The sequence below is a fragment of the Lissotriton helveticus genome, chromosome 12 (assembly GCF_964261635.1).
Source record: "Lissotriton helveticus chromosome 12, aLisHel1.1, whole genome shotgun sequence".
Taxonomy (NCBI): domain Eukaryota; kingdom Metazoa; phylum Chordata; class Amphibia; order Caudata; family Salamandridae; genus Lissotriton; species Lissotriton helveticus.
The window spans coordinates 98434569-98454277 of NC_136073.1; the positions used below are offsets into that span (position 1 = coordinate 98434569).

At 42.1% G+C, this 19709-nt stretch overlaps 1 protein-coding gene across 1 annotated transcript in view; it reads left to right on the plus strand.

Annotated features, from left to right (window-relative positions):
* LOC144797939 (vomeronasal type-2 receptor 26-like) overlaps positions 1–19709 on the plus strand; it is a 96862-nt gene that overhangs the window by 13284 nt on the left and 63869 nt on the right. Inside the window, exon 2 of the mRNA XM_078668743.1 lies at positions 11535–11826. Within this exon, the coding sequence (XP_078524869.1) occupies positions 11535–11826 (292 nt within the window). The remainder of the gene's footprint in view (positions 1–11534; positions 11827–19709) is intronic.

The following is a 19709-nucleotide window of genomic DNA, read 5'->3' on the forward strand; positions in this document are numbered from 1 at the left end:
CCGGGATTGACGTAAGGATGGACATAGGTACGTCAATAAAGATGTCATACGACTTGCTCGTTAGCACATTCTTTTGCAAAAGTTCTCTGTGAAATCAAAACAATGGCCGCACGGATTATCCAGGTTGTCATAGGTTTGATTTGTTATGAGAACGTCGTATGCCTTATCAGGGGCTGGAGGAATATCGCTTGTCTAATTAGATCTCAAGCGTTATGACCTAATCAGATAACACGTTCCTGTGCCGTAGTGTGACTGCGTCAGATAACGATATCTGCATCATGGGGGATTTCTTGCCTCATGGGCTGACTGTTAGTTGACTAGCTAGTTAGTTTAACCAGAATAGGGCCAGGAATAGGGGGATCGATTCAGAACCTATAGAAATACACGACACCCACTCCACGCTAACTATGGTCATATCTACTAATCTATGCATAGTATAACATAGTACAACATACTATAGAGTATAGTGTATACCTTACCACCCCAAAATACATAAATGCATTTTGAAATTTTCAAATATACTGGAAAATTGCAGTCATATATATTGTATGCACTTAAGCTATGAATTAAATGCAAAAGTAAACACGCATTTTATGCATTATTGCTTGTTGGTATATGAGAAATACACATGAAATGGCTCTTAATCTAGCTATACAGAAAAAAAGTCGAAACCATTTCATCACATAATAAAATATTTGTGAACATACCAGCGGGCAGCTAAAGTCTATATAAAGTATCTAAAAATAGAAATCTTAGTTCTCTAGGAATAGTTTCTTACTTTAAGCAGAAGATCAGTGTCCCGGGAAAAAATATATAGAAAAATATTTTAGGGGCTTGCTGAAAAAAGTTGCTGTCCGTGAACTGGATTGTAATTGTTCATGTGACTTTATTTTTAAAGTTGAAGGCCGAATTCAGGGAACGCCGTGTGCGAGTTTACTCAAAAGTCTCTATTTCTGTTCCGGAGAGAACATCATATCATTCAGGCTTTCGAAAAAACTGTCAACAGCTTCATGGGAAAGTTCCTCTAAGTCGGAAATTGGGGTAACCATGCATTCGTGCGCATGATTGTCTGCATTGACATTCTGATTCGCATTGCTGACAGAAGGTCGTACCTGTTCGATGCTGCTTTCATCTTGAACTTCACTACCCTTCAATCGCAGTGGTGAAGATTCCAGGAATGCCGTCATCAGGATTGGCAGCCTTTGAGGGCAGCACAGTGCGTGAACCTTGGTAGGGACCAGCAATGTATCTGCATCCACCGGTGCATCCGATTGTAGCGTCAGACAGGTGTCTAACACGCATTCTTCTCCGCATAGCAGACACCTTAGTACAGGTAAAACACACCTTTGCCACATTGGTCGAAAAGATAGAAACCAAGTCATGTTCAGGTCTCTAAGCCGGGAGAGTCCCAGGATTTTTGATATCCGGTCCCGGTATCCAATGGCTAGGATCGTTTCTTCCATTGTCGTCAGAGTTTGATCTGTGACATGGGTTGCCATAACGAAATATAAGGACTAGGAATAGGATTCCTGCAATTAGTCCCAGGATCAGGGGAAGTCCGCCAAAAATCGAATGGACGAAGTCGGGAAAAATACCCAGTATGGCTTTGAATGGTGTTAATGCCATAGAAAATACTGTCTTAAATACCTTTGAGACCCCAGTGGTATCAGAAATATTTAAGATTTCGCTCAGGATTTCCGCGAAATGTACGGGGGAATTGGTTGATAATAATGTATGTATCTCTGCAGTCGTCCTTGCGACTTGTAGATCATACGTTTCTTTTGATGACGTGAGCCTTGTAGGCGTCTGAAGAAGCACTGTTTTCATTCTGCTTAAAGTGTCTATTCGAATAGAAGTAATTTTCAAACCGGGCCATGCCCTCGCCTCCTTGTCTGGAAAGGAGCTGGGGAATAAAGAACGTCCACAGCACTTGACCTTCGCTGTAGTAGTTACTAGATAAGGAGTCCCGGGCATGAGACTGCAACATCTGCGGTCTACAATAAGAATGTAACTCCCATTATAGAGTCTTTGAAAGAATGGTTCTATTTCAGTTGCAGGCGCGCCTTGCTGGTGACATGAAAGGTTGTATGAATTCCCTTCACAGGCTCCGTGCAAACTAATACCGTTACACAGAAGCGTGCCGCTTAGTGACATAGCACAATTGTTGCCACTAAGAAACACTTTCTGTCCTTTATTACTGACACATGCATGTGAATAGGGCAGGTTCCAAGTTGTTTTAAGGTACCCCTTTCCCAATTTCTCGTACATGCCAGCCTGTATATATTTTTGGCAGTATTGAAACCTGAAGGTTGAGATTGGAATATTTATTATTCCGTGGATTATCCATTCACTGACAGGTCGTTCTGACATTGTCATTGGTAATCTTTCAAGTTTTTCAATGCTCAAGATTGTATAATCAGCACCCTTCTGCGCCATACCGATTTGTCTATCAGTAAGGTTAAAGATTTGGAATAGTGACGTTGTGTTGATTAAACGCCAAGGCACATAGCCTGAACGCAGATTTTGTAACGTCCAGCCAAGCTGTACAATAGAACGCAATTGTGACTGACCATGTTGTAATAACAGTAAGTCTTGCGATAGTATATCGATTGCTGAAGACACAATGCTGTCCAATGAAAAAATTCTGGAGGACAGAGTCATTAACCCATTGTCCACTACAGAAAGTGATTTTTCCAAATTAATACGGTCAATTTCCCGTATTCTCTCTGCTGTCTCAATTTGAGTAACCTTCCAGGCCTCATTGTATGCTGCATATACAGAGGCTGCTATGAAACGCTTTTGACGCTGTTTGCGTGGTCCCATTATGAAATCACGCAAGTCAGCACCATCAGTAAGTAAAGTTAGGTGTTGCTTAATTTCAGGCAGTGTGGAAGTCTGTAGCCCTTGAAGGCATAATTTGCCCACACTGTAGGTTGTTATTATCCCTGGGTGATGTCTTTGGGGATATCTTGGGTCTGGCCTGGTCATTTTGAAACCCTGTGTTTTATTCAGGAATCTATCTTGACAGTGATTTGTATCTGTGGGCCAGATCAACCATTGTTTCCAATCAGGATGTGTTCTGTTTTGGTTAAGTATATGGTTTATGTCTATTTCTTCGTCTGTTTTAGAGTTATTGCTAAACATTGTTGGCTTTGGAATAGACAGGTTATTTAAATCTTTGATTTTTGCTAGGCCAAGACAGGTGGTTTGTTGAACGGTGTCATTTAAAAATATCATTTGTTCTGGGACCATGCAGGCTCTAAACAAAGCTTCTAAACCCTGTACTTGCCATTCTTTTGTACCCCAAACACTTTTCAAATCAACATTTTTGTCCCAATAATCGAATCCGAAAGTATTCATTTTTTCAAAGAATGAATCAGAATAAATCAATTTTGTGTTGGTTATCATCGTTTTGGTCCCTGTCTTGTTTGACAATTTGTAATAAAATGTTTCAGCATTACTTGTGTTAAAACCTGAAAAATATGAATATTTGCCATACACGGTTCTTGAGCTCCCTTTTGGAGGTGTAGCACAATGTTCCCATTGATTATAATTTAAAACATTTCTAGGTTGTGCAGATTTATGCAAGAAATGGTTACCATAATGGTTATAGCAGTACATGCTGTCATAATTTGTAGAACCCTGCAAATAATCATGTTTTGTAAATTTAGCAGACATTACTAAGTCAGACATCATATTGTTAATACTTTCAAAGTCCCAATCATCAGCAAATGAGTTTGGTTTTGCAAAGTCACTCAAAGAGATCTTAATTTGGTGTGGATATTTCAGGATCTCGACCGGACCATAAATTTCATAGTCAGTGTTGTCCCAGGCTACCCCACCAGGTATCGGAATTGCTGTGAAGTTGGCTGAAGAAAGTTCTGAAGAAAGTTCTCTTTTCTCGACGTGTGAAGATGTGTGTGGTTTGAGGACCAAGTTGATGTTCTGACTTGCTGTGTCCATTTTAGCATATTTTCCCTCAATGAAGCGTCCCAAAGTAAATACCATGATGAGCCAAAGTATGAGGATAAATGCACCAAAACCCACCCAAAATTCAATCCATGGAGAAATCAGATATGTTTCTTTTAGTTGTTTCAAAAGTTCCTTCGCTTTGTCTTTAAAGGATTTTGATGATGGCTGTGTCTTTTGTTCGCTGAAACCGTCGGAGGAATCATCGAAGTTGATGAAGTAACCAGATGCAGTTCTGTCAATTGTTCCAATTGGTTCAGGATTTTTGTTTCTTGCATTTTCACTTGGTACTTCTGTATAGATTGGTGTGTCTCTGCTAAATGTCTTTATTTGGGTTTTCAGAGGTCTTAGTTCTATTGCATTGTTGCATAGTCCTTGTTGTTCTTCTGTAGGCGTTTCGAATGTGATGAGCCTCTTTGTTAGAACCTCTGTACTGGTAGCAAACCTTGGTGTTCTGCTACTTATTGGGAGTCCACTTGGCCTACCGTTGGTTATCGGCCACATGTTGTGGTTTTACCAGGTCGATGGATACAACTCGGTTCTCCTTTTTTCCAGCAAGTGGCGGTAGTACAACTGATCTTGTCCCGTTGACAGACAAGACAGGAACTGCTTTTCTGTAAGAAGGCCCAAATTCCTTCTTTACCGCGATCTTCTCCCTGACTAGATCCCCGACTTTTGGAATCCAGACAGGTCTTGCTGGGACAGGTGGTGATTCTTCAGTGGTTGTTGGCTGTTGTTTCAACTGTATGTTGCTCAGGTCTTATCTTGTTTTGTTTAAGTCCTGCAAAATAGCCAAACGGTCTTTGACATCAAAGGTTTTTTCTGTTACCACTGAAGTCTGACTATCAAGGTCAGAGATCAACATCCTAGTTCCGAATAATAATTCGTACGGACTGAATCCCTTCAGAGAATTTCTTGGCAAGTTATTTAGACTACGTTGGACACTTATTAGATGTTTGACCCACCCAGCTCCCGAACCTAATATCCTTTCTATTATAGATTGCTTTCTGCCTTGGTTTTTTCTTTACACCATCCCATACCCTCAGGAAGGAAGTGAGAAGATTCCCGCTGGGCTGTGCTCATTTGGCCATTCTTTCCCTCCCCCAGGCTGGATTGCCTGAGAAAAAGAAAAAAAAAAAAAATGGTCGAACGTAGCATGCTCTTAGCGTATATGCCATTTAGACTCGCAAATCTTGTATAACAGTCCGGACGTCAGCCGAGTGCTGTGGATCTACATTATAAGTGGGAACTAGCCTGTATATGTTAATCGCAAGCCATTCTTTTTACTGGTAATATTATCTGCCTTGATACGACGAGGTATTAAACTGCTTCTCTCCCCACTGCGATCTCTGTTGCAGTTTGGGCAGTTTTTTACAAACATGGTGTAGTGCAGGCTCATGCCTGGCCACCAGTACCGTGATTGTAATTCTTCCAGAGAATCTTTTAATTTAAGGTGTCTGTGACCCTCGCCCATGTGTGCATCTGCGATTAACAAGTGTCTCCTGTCCATGTTTGGAATCACTCTATCCCCCACTCCAGGGATTCGAGCAAAAGGAATGGAGTTTGCATCTATGATGTATGTGTAATTGAGTGGATAGTTGATCGGTAACGCTGAGCAGTCGCCTTTTGATGACGTTTTTACTACCAGTAATGTTTCGCCGTCAATGTATTTTAATGTACGCTTTTTTCGATCCACGGGAGCCGGTTTACTGGCTGCCGCTGCGGCTGTTTCAGCCAATGAATTCCCTACAACGTGAACGCCATCACGTTGATGACTCAGTGAGTGTGTCACGTGAGTCTTTGGTAGTTCTTTTTTCAAAAGAGCTACCTGTTCCCAGAGCAGTCTCTGTTTTATTGGTGCATCTGTGTCATCTTTGTAACCGTTCTGAATCCAGGTCTGCAAATCGCTGTTATATGATTTGACGCAGTAATATGAATCTGACACTATAAGTGTCGGGAATTCGCGATCCGCATTATCCAGCGCCATTTTCAAAGCTAATATTTCAGTTTGTAGTTCTGAATTAGTTTCTACTGAGTGTGATTTTATTAATAGAGGTCTTAGTTTACCTCCGCGCCACACTTCTTTTGTAATCTCACATGTGGGATTGTATGCATGTTCTCCCCAAACGGAGGGTTGAGCATGTCCGTCTGTATAAATTACACAGGCGTAGTGTCGTAGAGGCAGAATGTCGATTGGCAGAGGATACGTTTTTTCATATTTTATATTTTCCAATTCTTCTAGTTCTGGATCAAAGAAGTAGTATACTTTGTCCTTTGTGATCGAATTTACCCATTGTAACCATTCTGGATCCAATGTTGTTGTTGGTAAATTACACGGTGTTGTTAGTGCCTCGAAGGCTGATTCAGCTGTTCTGACTGTGATATGTCTACCGTCAGCTATGTCTTTTTCTCTAGCTATTGCGGTTTGAACTGCTTGAACAATTTTTCCTTTGTTGTTGAATCTCTGTTCAGCTTTTGTGTACAAGTGTGATTTGAATGCAATTGGTACCTTATCTCCCTCATTAGAGGTTAGGTATGTGAATCCGCATCTCCCTGGGATGACTCGGATCACAAGGTTGCGTGTATTATCACGGCTTTCTAATTTTGTTTTCATTAGCATGTCTGTTTGTAAGGATCTCAAAATTTCTGTGTGTGCTTGAGTCCAACTGGATCTTTTAAAGTCTGGTTTAATTAGATCATAAAGGGGTTTTACCCTTTCTGCGTAATTTGCAATGTAAGTTCTTCCGAAATTTAGGAAGCCTAGAATTGACTGTAGGTTTTTTAGTGTTTTAGGAGCTTGGATTACGGCACATTTCTCTAGGAAATTGTCTGCCAGGCTTTTGCCTTCACTTGATAATTCATATCCTAAGAATAGGACCGTCAGATGGGCAATTCTGGACTTTTTGAAGTTGAATTTGTAACCCTCTGCAGCGAAACCAAGTATTATGGTGTTCACTCTTTTCAAGTGAGTCTCCAAGTCATCATCTGTTAAGTAAATGTCATCGACATAAGATAATGCTTCATCATCATATTGTTGTAGTAATTCTGTTACTCTCGCTGAGAATACCCCCGGGCTGTTCTTGTACCCCTGGGCTAACCGACAGAATTGTTTTTGAGTGCCATTTACTGAGAATGCAGTTAAATATCTGCTCTCTGGTGCTATGTTTTGACAAAAGAATCCGTTGGAGATGTCCAAGGTTGTTTTGTATTTTTTGCGCACTATGTTATTCATTAGTGCAGCACTGTGTGAGTTTTGCACTGCAAAAGTTTTGCAACATGTGTTAAGGTGTCGGTAATCCAAAACTAGACGGTATGAATTGTCTGGTTTGGCGACCGGAAACAAAGGATTGTTCATTTGTGAGGTGCAAGTTTCAATCACCCCCTGGTATTCTAGCTGATCTAGTATTTCATTTACTTGTTTTTTAGCTTCTTGCTTAATTGGGTACTGCCTTTGTGCAGTTGGTTGTGATTTTAACTGGATTTTGTGAGGAGGAGACTCCTCATCCCATCCTACATGATTTTTATATAAAGCAGGTGCTAAGGCCACTGCCCACTTTCTAGCAAGTGTGTATTTTTTATGAATCGGTATTTGATTCGAGAAGGCAGGCATAATTACTTCTTCGCCATGAGGGCACTCCCTGACAAACTCTGGTGGCCAGTCTTTTTCAGCTAGAAGGATGTCATAACCCTTGGATAGGTTATCCCAAAATAGTCCCCTTATTTTCCTAGTCTTATCTCCCTCTATACGTAATGTTATCTCGTATATTTTGTGGGGCTTGCTAACTCTGGTATCTGCAGTTTCCACTTGAAGGTATTCATTCGTGTCCACTGTCTCCAGATGATTCATCAGGACTTTGCGAGCTATGCTCACCTCTGCTGCGCTGTCTAGCATTGTCTGAGCCCATTCTCCGTTTTTCAGTTGTGTCCTCAGTATTCTCGGCATTGTTAACTACCTTGATACTGGCTACCTTCTTTTTTGGAAATTGTAATTTCTTTTTCAATTGAGCAGGTTCCTTGTCTTTGGACTTGGCGTGCTCTTCTGATCGTCCTCTTCTTTCCGATTTCTGCGAGGAAGTCTGAAAAGATTGAGAGGGACGTGTATCAATGTCTTGATATCTATCAGGTTTTTTAATATTATCCCTATTTCTAAGGTTGTATCTACTCCCAGAAGGGTCACTCTGAGGTGACCTGTGTCTCTGGTTCGGAGATTTCTCCCTTCGCCTAGGAGACCTTCCTCTGGACTGGAATTTCTTTTCTTTAGGATTGGATTGTTTGTTTCCATCCCAGTTCTTTTTTGGTGAGTTATTATTATTAAAAAATATTTTTTCTGGACTAGTAGTCAGTTGCGGTTTTACTGGTATTCCACCTAGACTATCTCTGCCTAGTTCTTCATAGGATTTTTCTATGATTCTGGCAATTTCAGCTGGTTGGTCTGCTATATCTGTCTCTTTTAACCTCTGGCGGATCGCCACGTTTGCTGCTTCACCTTTTATGTTGGCTAGTAATATAGCCGAGACCTGCTTGAAGTCTTTCAGTAATTTCATACCAAGAGTTAAAGCAGGTTCTGGACCGTATTCATCTTGAATTTGTTTAAGCACATCTGGTATTACCGAAATGGATGGAACACCGTGTGTTTTTGTATAGATGGAAGCAAAGACTGTACCCCAAGTGTCACAGTCCTCAATGTGTGGTGCGATTCCCATTGGGAGACATATAGTCAGAATCCTGTGTTTTTCTAATGGGGTGGTGTCAGGAAACACCGCCTCTATTTGGGTTATTTTCTGTGCCAACCAGAATGGTATTTGTTCCCGTTTAGCTGGAACTTTACCTAGGCAGGATTGGATGTTCTGTGGTGTAATTTTATTTGTGTTCCCCTGGTGAGGGGTCAGCTGTGGAAGTTTAATCGCTGGCTGAATTGTTGAAGTCCGCATTACATACTGAACTAATTGTCTGTGAATTTTTAGTAATTGTTTCAGCTGTATTAACAGCTGTGGGGCAGGCATCTCATCGATGTCTGGATGTGGTGTGTATCCGGCTAAGACCGGCCACGTTGCTCCTGGTCTTCCTAAAGGACCGAGCCTTGTAATGTGATTATTATGTTTTAGGGCGCCATCAAATAAGAGCAAATGCTCTTGGAATTTGAGTGGTACTTCCACCTCCTCGAAAGGAGTGTACTCATTAGGAGGTTCCTCTACTTTGTAATAATGGAAGTACTTTGTTACAGCATTAGCTGCTGGAAAATTTATCCATGTATAGTATACCTCTGTCTGCCGATATTCGTGTGCCTCTATTACGAATATGACTGTGCCACCTCTAGGTGTCAGTCCATTTTCTATAAGTTTTAAGGTTATAGATCTCCTTTTGGCGACCTGGATGAGTATTATATCCGGGTCTGCCGCTTGCATGGTAGCATCAACATCTGCTATTTCAGTGGCTAATCTGATTGCCTCTCTTTCTCCATCACTGTCTGCCATTTTACAGACAGGATGGTATTATGTTTGTTTGCAGATCAGGTTTCTTTATGGAAACAGAGATTAGATGCACAATATTCTGGAACTGTTTTATCCTTCAACGTTGACTAGACCAAAAACCATACATAGGAGTTCCCTCCTGCGAGGTTTTGGAGGATATTATAACCTTTCACCCACTCCAGACGTCTTTGGAGTATTTGGGAAAAGGGGTCTGAGTGAGAAAGCACGACTGAGTTACTCTAAATGTCTTACGTTAGTTTTATCGCCCTTTCCAAACACGTTGGGCGCCATGTAGTGTAGCTCCTATTTTCCCAATAGGCTCTGCGCATTGGAATAGTACCTACAGCAGTAAAGGCCTAGGCCAGACGTTAACTAGGTCTACTACTGTCGAAACTAGACTTAATTTTTGGGTTTGCCAGCTAAGCTCAGAGTTCGCTAGAAACTTTCTCGAATGTTCAAGGAAGGATTAACTCCCCTGATTAGACAAGAAGGGATTTAGTTTCTGACAACCATAGAACATGACAACTTTGCTCTCCCCTAATCAAGAGTCAATCTCCAGAGTCGTGTGAGCACAAGGCAATTATTTTACTCAGTCAGTACGTGCATTCTTAGTCTCATCAGAATGTAGAGAAAAGGAAGAGACGGGCGTGTTCAATAAAAGATGTTATTTATTGATCAGTCTCTTTTCTCGTACAAGAGAAATGGATCGATATTATTGCGATACTTATAGTTAAGTAAAGTGCATACGTTAAAAGCAATAGTACAAAATAATACTGTGAAAACATTGATATGGTTTCTGAGCCATATGATGTTTAAAATGATTAAAATATATTTACATATACATATACATTTGACTAAACGCTCTCAACTGGTGTTTCTAAATACGCCTACCCCGTGTACCTGACCTAAGTCTAATGCGTGGGCGGGAATAGAAAGTTACAGTTTAAGTTAAGTTTGTTTTTTGCCAAGTGAATAACTAAAGAATTCTCTAGGAGGGGTTATTCAGTTCTGTACCTGGAATTTAGGATGAATGAGGAATGGTATCTCTTTCTCTGCTCTCGATATTCCAGGCTGCCTGCGAGGGCTGCCCAGAAGCGCCGGTGCTGGGTCTCTCGGCTTGAGATAGCAGCGCGTCTCTCAGCGCGTCAGGAAGGCGGGGCTGCTGCCTGCGGGGTCTGCTTCTGCTCTCTGCTTCGGCAAGTATGGCTGCTCCGTCTTGTCACCACGCGTGTGTTTGCATAGGGCAAGGTCGGCAATATTTATACCTTAAAGGTGCCGGGATTGACGTAAGGATGGACATAGGTACGTCAATAAAGATGTCATACGACTTGCTCGTTAGCACATTCTTTTGCAAAAGTTCTCTGTGAAATCAAAACAATGGCCGCACGGATTATCCAGGTTGTCATAGGTTTGATTTGTTATGAGAACGTCGTATGCCTTATCAGGGGCTGGAGGAATATCGCTTGTCTAATTAGATCTCAAGCGTTATGACCTAATCAGATAACACGTTCCTGTGCCGTAGTGTGACTGCGTCAGATAACGATATCTGCATCATGGGGGATTTCTTGCCTCATGGGCTGACTGTTAGTTGACTAGCTAGTTAGTTTAACCAGAATAGGGCCAGGAATAGGGGGATCGATTCAGAACCTATAGAAATACACGACACCCTATTGTTGTTTGGGGCCAATCAAAATGTTAGGGGTGTTCCCAGTTAGCTGTGTTGATACTGTAATTTCCAGCGTCAAGAGTGTTAAAGAGCTGTGAAAGCTGAGGTGGCCTCCTTACCAGGGCCTGGCACTTATGTATTTTACAAATTAACCACTGGGTGGGGGGCTCTACTTGCTAGAAGCCTAGCTTGTTCACCTCATAAATTTGAGCTGCTGTTTGGAAGCATCAGTATTTGTGCTGAAGACTCAGCATCTCTTTGAAATCCGGCATCATCTGAAATCTTGATGTTACATTCCTCGGAAATTGAGGCGCATTGCTAATTGTTTCCTGGTTCAGGTATGTATCAATATTTGTTCTGGCATTAAAGTGATTTATACTGAAATGGCTTGTACTTACTCATAAATGTAGCTTCCTATTACTTTTCAGGCTTGGCTTACTCAATTACCAGTGGCTTCAGGCAATGGTGTTTGCCATTGAGGAGATCAACAGGAACCCTGACATTTTGCCCAATGTCACGCTGGGATTCCGCATCTACGACTCTTGCTTGATCCGACAGCGGGCCCTGGAGGGAACCTTCTGGGTGCTGACGGGTATGGGGAAGCTTGCACCAAACTATAGATGTCTAATGAATAATGTCCTAGCAGGCATAGTTGGAGATGCGGGGTCATCATGTTCAATCGCTATGTCACGAGTCTTGACCCTTTACCGGCTCCCACAGGTATGAAAGTGTCTCAATCTGATCACCAACAATATCACCCTCGTATGTCAAAAGAATCCCTGGAACTGTCTGTAATGAGATGCATAGTGCCAAATTCCCAACACATTTTTTGTGGGGAGTTGATTCCTACTTCTGGGTTAGGTGTGTGATGTACCTTTTAATTTCCAGATGTAAAACAGTCTTACTAACTGAAAAAGCCTTGTTGAATAGGGCTATAATGTAGTACAATTATGAACTAGAAGGTTTCCACAGGGTTCCTGCAGCCAAGGCCAGTTTCTTCTGAGACTGTAAGGCCTGTACCACACTGAACATGCAGGTTGCACTACTCCTTTTGACTAATAACAAGAGACCTTGATTGGAAGAGTTATAAATGAGCTTGTTGTGCCTTTTACATGAGAAGTGTCGGGCCCAAGATGATGATGGGTGAAAAATCATAATTCTATCAGAGCCCAGAGGAAAGAATTTAGGACATTTGTCTCCATCAATCAAATATGTTATGTTATTGTTTATGTTATGTTATTTTTTATGTTTCTGTCACATATATATGTATTGTACACAAATCACCCAGTAGGGTATCCTTGCATTGAAGCAGGAGCAGAATTGTCTGAGCCAGAGTCTGGGCTAGGTGAGCAGCCAGGTCTTCAATTCTTGAATTCCACAAGAAAGGTAAGAGGAGGCTCTGATGTTCAAGGGCAGTGAAGTAGGGAAAGGCATGACTGACGGATCTTCTCCACCTATGCAGAATGTGCGTGTAAGCATGACTGGCTGAGAGGAAGTATATGGTAGGTGTGAAGAAGTTTATGCAGTTGTTTGTGGATTGGGAGCCAGGTGGAGCTCTTTGAGTTGTAGGGTGATGCAAGTGGGGGGCAGGAGGTTGAGGGTGAGTCCAGCCACAGAGTTCTGTCTGGCCTGGAGTCTTCTGCTCAGTTAATTATTGATTCCAGCATAAATTGTGTGACTTTAGTCGAATTTGGTGGTGATGAGAGCTTGGGTGATGGTTTTGCGATGGTTAGTGGGAGGAGATTTGAAGACCTTCTTGAGCATTTTGAGTGTGTGGGACCAGAAGATGGAGACTGCATTCGCTAGGCTGATCATGTGAGTTGGTTGTCTATTATTCTGCAGTTCTTTGCTTGGATTGCCGGGAGGGAAACGGGTCAAAGTTTGGCAGGCCACCAGGTGGATTCACAGAGCAAGGTGTTTTTGCTGAAGATTACTACTTCTGATGTGTCTGTGTTGTGCTTGGGGCAGTTGTATTTCATTCATCTGATGATTTTGATCATGCAGGTGGAGAATTTGGTCTGGGCAGAGAGGGAGAGCATGAGTTGGGTATCATTAGCATAGGATATGGTGCTGATTCCATAGGCATTGAGAGTGCTGGTGAGGCGTGTCATATAGTCATTGAACAGAGTAGAGCTGAGTGAGGATCCTTGTGGAACTCAGCAGATGAAGTTAATGTGATCAATGTGAAGGTGGCTATGCAGACCGACAGGATACTGGCTGTCAGAAAAGAGCAAATCCAGCAAAGTTCATAATCATGATGCAGGCTTTGTGCTGTCAATTGACAAGGATGGCATATTAAAAGTTGCGGAAAGATCCAGTATGATGAGGGCCCTGCTGTCACCTCTGCCCATGATCATCCAGATGTCATATGTGGCAGCGATGAGGGAAGTCTCTGTACTGTGGATAGACCGGAGTCTAGAATGAGTAGTGTCAAGAAGGTGGTTGTCATTAAAATCGATTGCTTAGTACTTGTTTGTCATCTTTTTTCCTGACTTCTGCTAAGTAGGGTAGCAGTGATATAGGCCTGAAGTTAGCTAGAGTCTTTGAGTCTGCAGAGGGTTACTTGAGGAGCAGGAGAACTATGGCATGTTCCAGGAGTCCATATATGTGGCAGTGATGAGTGCATTGTTCAATATTTGGATGAGGGGCCATTCCTTTAATACAGATACGGTGAGGGCAGGGGGCCTAGGGTGCTCCGGAGTATATGTACTGCATGGTTATTGGGGTTTCTCGAGTGGTGATGATTGGTTAGGTGGTCAGGGTGGTCCTATGGGTATTGATAGAGATGGACAGGAGGGCTGAGAGGATGGAAGGGTCAGATTGGGGCTTGATGTTTTCGCAGATGCCGGTGATCTTGTTGTTGAAGAATAGGAGCAGCTGGGGAGGAAAATCCTGAGAGGGGTTACGCTGATGGAGCTTGCTGGCAGCGGAGTGAAATCTTTCACAATGGAAAAGATTTTCTTGGTACTGTTGGTGCTGCTTTCGATATGGCTAGTCAGTGAGTGTGAAGCATTTGTGGCTCTGATTTGCTGATGGTATGAGTATGAGGGCAGATTTCTATGTACTCTTGTTTGTGTCATTGTCGAAAAAAATTCTGTTTGCATTCAAGTTGCTCACAGTGGCGTTTGGTGAGCCTGAGCTCTTGGGCGTACCAGTTTGCTTACGGTCTGGTTCTTCTAACTTTGTTGTCTTTGAGAGAAGCCAGGCTTTCTGTGCAGGTGGTGATCCAGGCTTTGAAGCAGGAGATCAATTCGGGAAGGGTGTTGCTCTGTCTAGGTTGGTGGTATAGTAGTGTGGATGTCCAGGATACTTTTGATATCTGGTTTCAGTCCTGTTGTAAAGATTTTGTGATGGTTGTTTCTATGGAGATCTGGGATGGTTATATTCAAGTTGATGAGGGTGTGGTAAGACTGGTTGATTTGTCTGGGCTTGCCTACAGTGATGTTGCTGAAGCTGGTGAAGATGGGGTCCAGTAAGTGTCCAACAGTGTGTGTGGGGCCTTCCATTTGCTCTTTGAGTCTGAAGTTGGTCGGGTACTTGAGGTTGGTTGTATTAGGGCCGCGGGGGTCCCCAGGTGGTAGTTGAGGTCACAGTGTAAAGTGTGTAAAGTGTGTACATTTTCTGTTGTTTAGTTAATTAAAACCAGAACAATTGTCCATACTGTTTATAGCAGCCATGATAAAAGAATCAAGCAGGTTTTAAAATCATTCGATTGTCAGATACACCAAGAAATATATCACAGATTTAAAATCAACTGTTAACCATAAAAACGCTCCAAGATTCAATGAAATAGTGCCTGTACTCTACTTTTTTCTACAGGGATTGCAGAAGTGACCTGGCAATTAACAGATGACAAGAATTAATCAGTTCATTACAGGCAGCAAGTCATTATGATTGATAATAGTAGTCTCTACATCTGGGTGGTCCAGTCCACTTGCTCCCTCCTTGCGGTATCGTCCTCAGGATGGTTGCTCAAAAATGATCATTTTTGCTGGCGATAGTCCTTCTGTAGGTGGACCCTCTCGTTGCTGTGTTGACTTTATTGCCTGTTCATGTATGTGAAGGAACTTAACAAGTTTACAGTTCATCTGAAGGTCAGATGGACCAAGCCCTTTGATAATAGCTGCCTGGAATGTTCGTATTCCTCTGTCCAAAAAAGCTTTTCTTAGTAAAGTGAGTCGTGCTGGGTGACGCTTCTTACAGATGCATATTAGGTGGATAAGATCTTCTTTTGGACTTTCACATAGACAACATCTTTTTACCGCTGTATATTTCCACTTTGAAGCATCTGCCAGTGGAGGATATTTTCCGAAATGCAAAGCCATTAGCTGTGTTTTTAAGTTGACCGGAAATGTTAGATCTAAGTAAGCTGTTGTTTTAGGAACCTTGTAGTTGTTGAGAACTGTCCAGGCGTGGGATCTGTGGCTCAAAATACTTTTGTCAAGCAAGAGTGAGTTACGTTTTGTGACTTTATTAAGTGTGGACTTAAAGGTTACATAAGACAGATATTTGTTCCAGAGATCTAAGGTGCAAGTATATTTAAGCGCATTGTGCAAATAGCGCATATGTGATACGTTAGGACCTTTCTCTTGCTACAAAGCCTCGTTTAGTTTAGAGCCCACCAAATTTTGCTTTATACGGTACCACACTTCAGTTGTTGAGTACAGCCTATCAACTGTTTCATTCATTGAATTCCAATCCCAATTGGGCAGGGCAATCCATTTGAGGGAGCTGAAAAACGCTTTTAAAATACTAGTTGTTAGGTTATTTAGGAAAATTGCATCTTTTCCTTGGAAGGCAACGCTGGCGTAGGTTAAAGTTGGTAGTGTTGGTAGTGTTTTTGCCGTTATTACAGTAATCAGTGGTTTGAGAGAGGGGGCCCCAATTTTACTGACTGAGGTCACAGTGGATGATGAAGGTGCTGGGGTCTAGGACCATGAGGGCGACAAAGTCAGCAATACTGCTGAAGTTGGTGCATTCATGGTACAGGAGAATGGTAGATGAGGTTGGTGCACAGGGTGTAGTTGGCGGTCATGAGGAGTTTAAAGGTCAAGTGTTCCACGTTGCTGGTGGTAATTTCTGAGGTGGTGAAGCAATAAATAGATTTTTTGAAGATGATAGCTATTCTGCCTTTGGATCTGTGTCTCCTATCCAATCTTGCAATCTTGTATCCGGAGGGGATTGTGGTGGCTTTGATGGGGTCTGGTAAGGTAGATAGCTAGATTTCAGTCAGGAAAAGCAGGTAAGGTGAGTGGTTGTGTAGCTGAGTACACATTTTGGTGGCATTAAACATTTAGTGAGGGGGCAAGTGTTCAATAGTATGCAATACAGGAAGGCATGTGGTGTAGTTAACATCAGGCGTGTGGCCATATTTGTTGAGTATGTTGGGTGTGTGGGTGGAGTCTATTGGGTGCGTGAGGGTGGTACAGAAGAACATCAGTGTTGGGTAGTGAGGCGAAATGGGAGCTGGGCCTTTGGTGTACTTTTGATGTGGCATTGTCTTACCTGCTGTGCATGTCCACATTGCAGCCTCCATTAATTGAAGGCAGTTTTGGAAGGAATCCAGTGATGTCACTTCCTGTAGAGATGGCTAATGGAAAATCCAGGGATGTCACTTCCTGTGCAGATGGATGATAAGAAAATACATAATATGACAATTAAGAAAAATAACAGACAACCAATATCTCATGGTCCCATTAATGTTGTAATATTTCTTTACCTTCATGCTGCAAAAGTGAAGGTCATAATAGGGTTTAGGCAAAAAAAGAAATGTTATACTTCCAATTGAGCATTTCAGTAACCTCCATTGAAATCATGGGCTGCTGCTCATGTTAATTTTTTTACATTTAAGGAGAGTTCTATATTACATTACCAGTTGCGGTTCCTCTTAATAGGCACAAGAGCGTCGCCTCGCCTGCTACAAGCGCAGCATGTGAACACATTTTACCACTTTATCCATCTGGCTGTGTGCAGCATGAGTGTGTTGTTGGGCAGGGCACATTCCTGCAGATTGTAGGATACATCTGCAGGTTCTCTGTGTGCATGTTAGATTGGCTGGCCGCATACAGCCAGCTAATCTGTCATGCACATTTTGAGCCAGCAATCCCAGAACTGTAAAACAGCAGAGGGATTGCAGACACAGGCCCCAGCTTCAAAATGAGCTGTGGGTGAGCCTGCTCCAACCAATCCTGGAGATGCTCTCAACAGCATGAGAGCAGCTAAAGGATTGGTTGGATTTGGCACTTGGCAGGAAGTCAATTTCTTCTCTTTCCTGATCATCCATGCCACTTCTATCCCTGTTTCCACCCACCTGCTTCTTGCCTGGAGAGAAGAGACTTGGAGGAGCAGCACAGCAGCATCACAGTAAGTTTTTTTTTTGTTATCACGCCCCCCAACATTCTAATGTTACTAGCCATCCCTGTACATTACAGATGTCAACAACAGGTAGTTGTGCAATTTTCCAAAATGTCTTTGTTTTTAGCAGATTACAAAACGTTTCATATATGGCAGCCAAATTGGCTCTTCAACTCCCTCATGAGGAGTCCACGTTTGCAACACTGAGGAAAATGCAGTGACTTCCCATGTCTCAAAGGATCAGTTTTAAAGTGAAATGACAGGTCTTTTGAGCTTTTCACAGGCTAGGCCCGCAATATATTTAGAGACTAATTTTCAGAAATATGTTCCAACTGGGCAACTGAGATCTTGTTAAGTTTTGTTTTAAAGGCCCGTAGAGTTAACAAACCCAGACTATTTGGCTGAATAGTTTTTAAGTAGCGGCGAGGGCTTGAAATGCATTGCTGTTTTAGTTGCCGGGTGCTCCACAACTTTTGATCTTTAGGAAGGAACTTAACACCTGGTTATTCCGACAATAGGATATTAGGATGGCAATAAGGTCACATTTAACACATCCGTATACCTGACACCACCAGGACACTATACCTAGTGCCATTCCATTACTTTCAAAGTGACCTTGCAAAACGTTCAATGTGGCATTTCATTTGCAAAAAGGTTTCCCTTTTCAAACACAAACCGAGGCCTTGACCCTCAAATGTGGTCCTAAAGAATGCATTACATGTTTCAAGTATAAATGGGGAACACTTTACCAAGGGACCACATAAGTAAGTTTATTTATAAAAACAATTGAGTTTCTATTAAAGTGCACATGAAGTTGTGACCTGTTTAGCAGATCCCAACTGGTTGGAGATAACACTGCCAGATATCCAGGATAATGAAAATGAAGGAACCACTCAAGCAAATGGGTGTCCTTTGTGCACGAATTAGTGCCTGCAATTAAAAGTGTACCTAATGGGTGCAAGCAATTAGTGCACAACTTATATCAGTTATTACTAAATTGACTACGTTTAACACTCCTTTTCTTGTTAAAGAGGATACTAAGGCCTCGACTCAAAATTAGAACTAGTGTTAAAAGAGCACATAAGTTTTCGCATAAATATCAATTTGGTCTTTTTAGTCAGACAAGAAGCATGGGCTGGCTCACACCTGACTAGACCAGCATGTGGTCAACGTTGTGCCCTCTAAATAAAATGTGCTTTTCTTTTAGTTGAGCATCCATGTTTGCCACAGATTGCATGAAATCTAATTACCTTGATGGCTGCTTATAATTAAATGGTCTTGAAGTGCAGTGAAGCTGGAAGTCCAAAGAAGCATATGAGGCCACTAAATTACGTTAATGTCTATTTTTTTTAGCAACAACATTGTAATCAGAAATGTTTTACATATATATATATATATATATATATGTGTGAATATATATATATATATATATATGTGTGAATATATTACCTACTGGCGGTCGCCAGTAGGTATATATAGTTAGGATTTTTTCTCTATGGGTTTTTTGAAAATTCTATGTCTAATAACTTTGGCGTTTGTGGACGGAATTGGCTGAAATTTTCAGGAAAATGGCACATTTTGTTTCTGAGCAGCCCCTGAAAATTTTGGGGGGGTTCGTCAAGGGGGGGCCGAGAAAAAAGGGGGGTCCCAAAACGCGTTTTTCCCATGTTAATTTCCATAGGGCGGTTGGCCTCACTTTTAGCCCGAACGGCTGAATGGATTTGCACGAAACTTGGCAAAATTGTAGGGACTGGTAGCCCGATGTGCCTTTTGTAGGTCTCAATATATGTGCTCCAGTGTATTTTGAGAAATTAACGTTTAAAAAAAGATATATATCTGTAACAGCGGACCTGGCAGCGGCCCAGGACGCGTACTTTTCGCGCAACGGAGCTTTGTGAAGCGAAGCTGATTGGTTCTCCGGCGTCTGTCAACATTCCAAACAGTCCGTAGCGGCCGCCATCTTGTCTCTCGGTAGGATCGAGAGACAAGAGGAGGCCAAAGCGAAGGGGCAAATGACCATAAGGGGGAATAGTAGATCCTCGGTGACCCCCTACGTTTGATGTGGAGGTTTTAAAAGGGCCCCGCGGGGCAAAAAAAAAAAAAATAATAATAATCGAACGGCTGAATGGATTTGCACGAAACTTGGCAAAATTGTAGGGAGGGGTAGCCCGATGTGCCTTTGCTAGGTCTCAATATATGTGCTCTAGTGGATTTTGAGAAATTAACGTTCAAAAAAAGATATATATCTG